Source organism: Bison bison, unplaced genomic scaffold, assembly GCF_000754665.1.
Source record: "Bison bison bison isolate TAMUID 2011002044 unplaced genomic scaffold, Bison_UMD1.0 scf7180017864530, whole genome shotgun sequence".
NCBI classification, from domain to species: Eukaryota; Metazoa; Chordata; class Mammalia; order Artiodactyla; family Bovidae; genus Bison; species Bison bison.
Genome location: NW_011495080.1, coordinates 10,493,958 through 10,503,589, shown reverse-complemented (window position 1 = coordinate 10,503,589; position 9,632 = coordinate 10,493,958). Strand labels below are relative to the sequence as shown.

The 9,632-nt window shown below is 38.7% G+C and overlaps 1 protein-coding gene across 2 annotated transcripts in view; it reads right to left on the bottom strand.

Moving 5' to 3' along the window:
- The window catches only part of GRM8 (glutamate receptor, metabotropic 8), an 858,241-nt gene that overhangs the window by 112,858 nt on the left and 735,751 nt on the right, over nt 1-9,632 (bottom strand). For both annotated transcript variants that reach the window (XM_010831727.1, XM_010831728.1), the window contains one exon: nt 5,018-5,953. In XM_010831727.1, the coding sequence (XP_010830029.1) occupies nt 5,018-5,953 (936 nt within the window). The remainder of the gene's footprint in view (nt 1-5,017; nt 5,954-9,632) is intronic.

Genomic DNA, 9,632 nt, shown 5'->3' with positions numbered 1-9,632 from the left:
TTGGGAGAATGGCAATGAAACATGTAAAATATCATGTGGGAAACGAGTTGCCAGTCCAGGTTCGATGCATGACGCTGGATGCTTGGGGCTGGTGTACTGGGATGGCCCAGAGGGATGGTATGGGGAGGGAGGAGGGAGGAGGGTTCGGGATGGGGAACACATGTATACCTGTGGCGGATTCATTTTGATATTTGGCAAAACTGATACAATTATGTAAAGTTTAAAAATAAAATAAAATTAGAGAAAAAAAAAAAAAAAAAGAATTCCTTTTTATATTTCTCCCTAAATATTTAGCAGTTCTATATCACAATAAGTGATACTGACAAAAATTTTTAAAGAAATGCACTTGGCCCATCATTCAAGGAAAAATATTTTTCAGGAAAAAAAAGTTATAATGGGAATCACAATATGATCACTATATAAAGTTACCATTATGGCATGCTCTAACTTAAATAATAAAATAACAAGCAAGCATTTTTATTATTATATCATGTTATTAATGTGCAAGGAAGGCACTCCATTCCCTCATTCAATAGGCATTTGTCGAGAGCATATTACACGAATGTAATGTGTAATGTTAAGAGATGTATTCATTCAGATACACATCAGACAGACACAAGTTGCCCTCCATGAATTAATAAAGGATGACATTTGAAGGTGAGAAGAGGAAATAAAGGGGTGAATGTGAGTAGATGGAGGGGTCTAACATAACACCAGGTTTCTGACTTAGGCTACTAGATAGAGGCTGCACGACTCATCCAGGTGAAGGAAGAAAGGTTGGTTCAGGACATATGGGCTGTTTGACACTTTGGAGCTTTATTTTCTTTCCTGTCTTTAGGGTATTTTGTTTTGTTTCCACCCTATGCTCTGGTTGAAGCACTGTGTTCCTTGGAGCTTGGCAGTGTCATAACCTTTGTCTGATTATCTAGGCTTTGTGAACCCAATTAGAGATGGTAAAATATGTATGTAAGAGATTTCTGCCATCCTAACAACCCTAAACCACCCTTGAGTATTCTCTTCCTGACTATTACATTAATTATATTTTTAATTTTTGTTTTTTCAACCTAATTATGAAAGTTCACGTTGGTCCCTGTCCATGCCTCAGTGTCTCCGCCCCTCCCCTCAGGCTGATTTTTTATAGAAAAAAAAAGTGTATTTAAACTATGATTTAGTAGAATGCAGCACTAGGTACAAAGCTAATAAATGATGTCACTAAAATGTATTAGGAAAAAGTATGATTCATCTTGATTTTAAAATCTGAAAGAAAAAGGATGTGGGGAAATTTAAATGATGTTTTGTCATTGAATGAAGATATACTTCAGAGAGCTTTCTTTCCTCATGAATGATACAAAAATCCCTTTATAACTTGATTTTACTCAGAGATTTTCTAAAACATCTGTTTAAATTATTCAACTAATTTTACTTTTAATTCCTACTTCTGTAATAATTTCAGAGAGACCTATGTGGCTAGATGGGTTTTCTCCTATAGATATGTCTCTATGAAACAGAATTCAATGCATGGTATGTTAGTGTTAGTAGCTCAGTCGTGTCTGACTCTTTGCAACCCTGACTGTAACCCATCAGGTCCCTCTGTCCATGGAATTTTCCAGGCAAGAATACTGGAGTGGGTTGTCATTTCCAGTATTCAAAGCATACTGGAAGAAATTTTGCTCTTCTGCTATCTTCCACATTATAAATTCTGTGTCACAGGATGCATAGCTCTTTTTTGGCTTTCTCATCTCACATCTGACTCCTCACCACCTCCCCCTGCCCTTGAGCCTGATTTTCTCCTGCCCTTGAGCCTGGCACTTGCTGGAGCTGGCAGGCGTCAGACGGCATCGGCTAGGAGCCAGGCTGGGCCTTTGTACAGGGAAGGCTCTGGGAAGCAGACTGACATGGCTCAATAATTAGCACAATGCTGGCCACAATGCTCAATAAGGATCTGCTGAATTAATGGCTGTGTGTGCCGCCTGACTGTTGTGAATACTTCAAGCCGATAACACAGAGTTTACTGGCTGAGCATTATAAATGAGAGCGGAGAACTGACCCACTCTTTGGTCTTCCAAAGTCAATAAAACTTAGAGAAAGCCTGCCTTTAGAGATATAAATGTTTTATTCACTTTTAATATCTGTGTCAGTAATTTTAGCAATGCAAAAAAAAATAAACAGTTTCAAACATTTTGTGTATTGTTTTGAATAATTAGAGATACTTTGACAGAGAATAGCAGGAGGCAAATTTGAATGTGAAGTGTTAGGATGACACATAAGTGTATTATACAAAATACTTCAGTAGTAAATCTCAGCTACTTATCATATAATAGCTCTTGATGTAGAGCTGGTCTAAATTAAGCATCTCCAAGCCTAACTAAACAATTTGAGCACTTTCCAATGTTCTGAAAACTCCTAAAATTAGTGTTTCATCCTGATTGCTTCAGTCATCTCCACATTCAATCATATTATCAATACAAAACAATTCCAATTAGCATATTTTATAAATTGGTCTTACATTGTGCTTCTTTGACTTACTATGATTCCACAAAGCTAAAAGAGGAAAAGGAATTCTGGCTAGCTAGTATTCAGTCATCTCTCGGGAAGCACTGATACATCCATAAGTATGTACATAAACTCCAGGTTCTTGGATGGAGTGGTACAACTCCCATAGTCCCTGCAGCACTGGGCAGCCTCCACCCCCTGACTTGTTCATGTGTCCATTTCATCCTGAAATGTCTCTTACTATCTCCACCACTGCTCCTCAGGGGACAGCTGCAACTCTGCAGAATTTCTGATCTGAGATTCAGTGGTCTTTTTTTTTTTTTTCAATTACCTTAAAAAAAAACTTAGCATGATCCGTGTTTGAATTACTATGAAGGTGTTCAATAGCTTGATATAGGACCATGATTTTATTTATTCTAAAAATCAAGTCACTGAAAGAGTCCTCTGAATAGAAATAACATCTTGTATGCACTTATATTTGCTTCCCCAAGCCCTTGAAGTCACAACATGAAAAGTAAGAGCAGGCTGTCATTTATAAAATGTAAAGGGAGTGAAAGCAAAAAAAAAAAAAAAGGAGTTAGATGTCAGAGCTCAGGAGATTTTGTTTGGTTATATATTTATTGTTGGGCTTCCCTGCTGGCTCAATGGTAAAGAATTTGCGTTCCAGTGCAGAAGACAAAGGTTCAATCTGTGATCGGGGAAGATCCCACATGTCGTGGACCAACTGGGTTCCCCCTACGCCACAACTATTGAGCCCATGCTCTAGAGTCCGGGAGCCACAACAACTGAAGTCTGTGTGCCTAGAGCCTGTGCTCTGCAACGAGAGAAGCCACCACAATGAGAGGTCTGCGTACCCCAACTACAGAGTAGCCCCTACTCACGGCAACTAAAGAAGAGTCCAAGCAACAACAAAGACCCAGCACAGCGGAAAAAAATCTGTTATCCACAAGAAAGCAAAATAAACTCTCTCTGGCTTTCTCCAGGTAAAATAATATATTTAAAAAAGAAGTATATATTTAAACACAAATACAAGTACCACTTAAATTGATGTTATTAATAATTCACATAATGTGGACATTTCCAGACCCTGAAAAATGTTTTTCCCGACTAGTCCAACTAACCATGTCCAAAGAGATCTAATAAACTTTCAGAGACACAAATTTCTTCCTAAGTAAAATTTACAAGTTTGATCCTAATAGATTCCCATCTGCATATGCCAAAATATAATGTTTTCTAGTTGTTAGGTTTAGAGCCCCAAACTGTCTTACTTTACTTTCCTGCCACTCTCAAGGACTTCCATCAGATCAGTCAAGTCAAGAAAGGTCACCGGTCTGGAACCCACGGCAAAGTTGCTCTATTCACTGGCACATTTCCTGAAGTACGTTTTTTATCTTTCAAAGTTGAAGCCCACATTGATTGAGTAAGGGATGAATGCTCATACTAATGAGCTCTCCATGCTCTTGTTGAGTATTTTTCCTCTGAATTAGTTGAAATTTTAAGAGTTATGCAGGACCTTACTTGGAATGTTAGAACCCAGGGAATAAAATTGCCACTCCCAACCCCACCCCAGATGTTTTGACTTCCTCATGACTTCTAATGATGGAGAATGGGACAATCTTTACATCTTTACAACAAGAAAGAACTTTCTCGTATACAATTAAGGCTGAAGAGCTATCCCTTTAGAACGGTAGCATTTGCCTTTGTTTTATAAGCTGTCTGTCTCCGGCACACCACCCGAACCTTGAATTCATGGTTAACATTAATCCTCTGCTTTTCTATACATACATACATACACACCCAGTTCAGCACACATTTCCTTTCAAACACAGATGTTCTTTACATGCAGTGTTTTATATGGAGAAGTTTATGGAAGATTAGTAACAAAATAAAATGATTTGGGGAAATTCAAATGATCTTCAACTTCTAAAAAAATATAAACTGTATTATATAACTATCCATTGCTTCTTAAACCCTCCCCACCATCCTCTACATATGGAAAAATGATAAGAATGGAGACTAAAGAGACATAGTAAGATGGTTCAGATTGAACTAAGCCATTTAATTTCTTTGTATTGTTGAAGTTTGCTTCTATGATTAAAACCATCATGATTATTAAGAAATAGCTTTCTTTCAGAGTCACATTAGAACCAGAAAAGGAGGCATTTGTCATGCATTGAGATACCTCTGGCATAGCTCACTCCTCTGAATCATGTCTGCCCTTTCTCCTTTCCTCTTTTAACATTTGGAAAATAACGTCTATGTTAGTTGATAACAGAGCTGGAAGAAAGGACCAAGAAAGTGATGTGAGCTCTGTCAATCTTCAACCTCACCAAGGAAAACACATTAAAATGTTTTTCATGAAAAATCAGCTTCAGTCTACAAATATTCAGAGCAAAGCGACCTTGCATATATATAACACACCAGGATTCTTGGAAGAATATAAGTGAGCCAATGAGAAAGAAGGGGAAACATCCTAAAGGAAGAAATTAAATTCAGGAAAACGATTGGCAAATGCATTTCTTACCTTTTCTGCTGACTGGGCTGTACCAAAAAAGATGGGGATAAAAGCTAACCAAATGATGCAGGTGGTATACATGGTAAATCCAATGGGTTTGGCTTCATTGAAAGTCTCTGGAACTCCTCTTGTTTTAATGGCATAGACAGTACAAGTAACCATCAAGAGAATACTGTAGCCCAGTGAACAAATGAGCGAGAGATCAGAGATGTCGCACTTGAGCACTCCCCTGGCGTTCTCCGGATCTAGAGTCCTCTGTTCTCCATAGTCTATGATGATGTGTGGTGGGTCCACAACAAACCAGACACACACTCCCAGGAGCTGGATGGAGATCAGGCTGAAGGTGATCACCAGCTGGGATGCAGGACTGATAAACTTAGGTGCTGTGACAGATTTCTTCCCCTGCTCAAATATTCGGTGGATTCGGTTTGTTTTGGTCAGGAGCGCTGCATAGCTGAAACACATGCCGAGTCCTAGGAAGATCCGCCGGAATGAGCAGATGATGGTATCTGGTGCTGCAATCATCAAAAAGGTGATTGAATAACAGAGAAAAATCCCCGTGAGGAGCACGTAACTAAGTTCGCGGCCCGAAGCCCTCACGATAGGCGTGTCGTTATAGCGGACAAAGGTCACGATCACAAAGGTGGTGGCGATGATTCCCAAGATGGCAACGAACACAGGCACCACCGCCCAGGGAGAATGCCACTCGAGTTTGATGATGGGGATTAGCTGGCAGCCTGTGCGGTTGACGTTGGGTCTCTGATCCAAAGGGCAGAGTTCACAGGACAGCTCATCTACCTGGTAGTTGTAACCTTCACAGCGCTCGCAGTGCCAGCAGCAAGGGACTCCTTTCACTGTCTTCTTCCTCTCACCGGGCTTACAGGGCAGGCTGCAGACCGACGCCGGGTGAGTGTGCTCTCTATTGGCCCACTGCATGTCTTCCACCTGTGGGTATAAAATATTAATGAGCCTTCCATTTTCCCCCCATTTATAATATCCTAATCCTAGCCACAGGTTTGTAATAAATCACTGAATGCTGACAGGACAGTTTACCATAATAAGAGCCCAGAGTTTCTTTCCCTGAATTTATGAAAGTATTAAATGATTGGGGCCAATAAATCATTCACATCATCAACTTGATGAGTGTCATTACTTTCCATTTACCTCCTTGATTTTGACCAATCTGACATTTGGAGAAAGATGCATTGATCTAAACAGCTTTAAAATGGAAAAAAAAAAAAAAAGAAAAGTCCTATGGAAAGAAACCTGTTAGAGCTAAACTCAGATATAAATGCCCTGAAATACTGGCTAGGATATAAATACACATATAAACAATGAATCAAGTCTTTCTACCATATTTGGGGAAATTCAAATCTCACTGTGTCAATTTTGAAAGGAAATGGCAAAACTAGCTACTTGAATCTCTGACACTCCTCATGTGTCCATAGTGACAACTATATGAATGGTTTTGCCTCTGTTTAACATTCAGATTCACTTATGCCCCTCAGCCTTGCATTTTCACATTGGGGAAAAGACCATGCTGAGTGAGACAGCTTGATGATGATGTTTCCATTGAACAAAAGTAGGCGTAAAGCAATGAAATTGATACAAATGAGTGAGATCCCCTAGTAGGATTTCTGTGTCAAGGCCTTAGGGTTCCATCTCACTCTTTTGAATTAGATCATAGAATACCTCTATTAAAACCAAAGTGTTATTTTAAAAGAATTTTGCCAGTCATTGACCCCTTACCTTAAATTGCTTTACTAAAGGTTCTGGACCCAATTCCAATGTGGGGGACAGGGCAAAAGGGGTTTCCTAAACCACAAAGAAATTCTGGAGTACTAGCTGTTTCTCCTATAAGTCAAATCAATTCTGACATCATCTACCTGGAAATAGCATCAAATCTCACAAATGCTATAGGAAAAAAAACAGAAATTATAGATCAACAATTTACTATGACAAGCAGCTTCTATATAAAAGGTAAGCTCTATGAACAGAGTGATTTTGCTCATTGATGTGGACAAACAATGATGGACACTCAATTCATCCTCAAATATTTATTGAATTTGTGAGGAAGGAAGAATGTGAGGGGTACCCCTGAGGTAGAAGGAGCCAACTTGAAAGTGCTGAGATCTGGAAATAAAGGATTGCTCAAAGAGGCACAGAGATAAGAGCTGAAGGAATGTTTAAAACAAAACAAAATGAAAAACTATTTTTCCAAGACCAGCTCTATAACAAGTTAAAGGAAAAATCACCATATCCTGTGATAGCCTGGCTCCAAGATGCCCCCCAATAACTTTACCTCCTGGAATCATGCACTCATGGAGTTCTCTCCCACTTTAAATGGGCTGATTTGTGTAAACAATAATATATTCCAGAAATGATGGCATGTGGTTTCTGAGGTTAGGTCATCAGTGACATTTTGGCCTGTGTCTTTTTCTCTCTTGGATTGCTCACTTCAGGGAAATAATTAAACTATCATGAGAGTTCTCCGGCAGCCCCATGGAAAGGAACTGAGGCCTCCCGCCAACAACCAGCACCGACTTGCCATGCATGTGAGGGTGTCACCCAGAAAGTGAATTGTCTGGCCCCAGGCAAGCCTTCGGATGACTGCAGCTCCAGCTGACACCTTGACCACAAACTCATGAGAGACCCTGAGCCAGAAAAACCCAGCTAAGCTGCTTCTGAATTTCCAATCTACAGGAACTGTGTGAGCTAGTAAATGTTTTCTTGTCTTAAGCTGCTAAACATGGAATTATTGTACAGCAATGGAAAACTAATTCAACTCAAGTTAAGCTTTCTTACCCATTCTGTGAATTCCTCCAGTATAGCAGTCTATTGAGAATCTACTGAGAAAGTAGTAACAACTAACTATCTTTTACCAAAATATGCCCCCCAAGTTGTCTACTGTCAGCAGCATTCTATCATCACTCTTAAGACTGCCTCCCCTTTGGGAACTATGTGACTGAGATTGTTTTCATAAACATATCTACTGCTTAAGGATGCTTTCCTTTCTTGAATGTGGTGTGAATAGTGGAGGGCAGAGAAGTATAGCCTCTAAGCTCAACATTTGCAGAGGGCCATCAAACCCACCTCAGGTGAAGTGGAGAATTCATGCATGTTTTATTTCAAATATCCTCCCTTGAGAAAGTAAATGGTACTTCATGTGTCCTAAGGGCACTCAAGATTATTAGTTCTACCTTGTCTGTTCACCACAAAGGAAAAGCAATCTATCATAACCCTGTTAATTTTCTATTAGCTTTTAATGATTTAGAAAAGTTATTTTATTTATGTATAAGATTCCATTAGGCAAGAAAAAAGTTAAATTGAAAGTGGCTTCTCTCAAAAATATTGAGAAAAATGAAATGCTCCACTGAGTGGCTAAAATATTGATTTTATACCCTAATGGACTCTTATAAGATAATAAAATATGTTTTGTGAAGGTTATGTTTCAAAGCTAATTACTGTAAAATCAAAATTGCATTTTGTTTGGGGCTTCTATAGATTTATAATATTACTGTTGAAGAAAATGACACTAAAAAAAAATTCTCAGACACATTAAACTTCAAATTTGGTAGAGACCTTAAAGGTCAACTTGTTTAACCACATGTTCGATTCTTTAATTCACAAAGCACTTTATTTTCTAGAAGGAAATGACTTATTAACAAAGAAATATACTCAATCAGATAGGCCTCATTACAGAAGATAAATATTCATCATTATAAGCTAAGCATTACATTTTTCTTGATCAATTTTTTGAATACTCAACTAGTGAAAAAATGTTTTCATAAATAAAAATTAAAGTTATAAGACAATGAAAATACCACATCTTTTAAAAACTGTAAATTTTCTTTAAGTAAAAAACAATGTAGTCATGAAATACATGTGACATTTCGTGATATAATGGAGAAAACTATGTATGATTCAGTAAACATGTTAAAAATACATGACTGCATTTCATCAAGGAATCTATTATGTATAACTAGATATGCAGATGACACCACCCTTATGGCAGAAAGTGAAAAGGAACTAAAAAGTCTCTTCATGAAGGTGAAAGTGGAGAGTGAAAAAGTTGGCTTAAAGCTCAACATTCAGAAAACAAAGATCATGGCATCCGGTTCCATCACTTCATGGGAAATAGATGGGGAAACAATGGAAACAGTATCAGAGTTTATTTTGGGGGGCTCCAAAATCACTGCAGATGGTGACTGCAGCCATGAAATTAAAAGACGCTTACTCCTTGGAAGAAAAGTTATGACCAACCTGGATAGCATATTCAAAAGCAGAGACATTACTTTGCCAGCAAAGGTCCGTCTGGTCAAGGCTATGGTTTTTCCTGTGGTCATAAATGGATGTAAGAGTTGGACTGTGAAGAAAGCTGAGTGCCGAAGAATTGATGCCTTTGAACTGTGGTGTTGGACAAGACTCTTGAGAGTCCCTTGGACTTCAAGGAGATCCAACCAGTCCCTTCTGAAGGAGATCAGCCCTGGGATTTCTTTGGAAGGAATGATGCTACAGCTGAAACTCCAGTAGTTTGGCCACCTCATGCGAAGATTTGACTCATTGGAAAAGACTCTGATGCTGGGAGGGATTGAGGGCAAGAGGAGAAGGGGATGACAGAGGA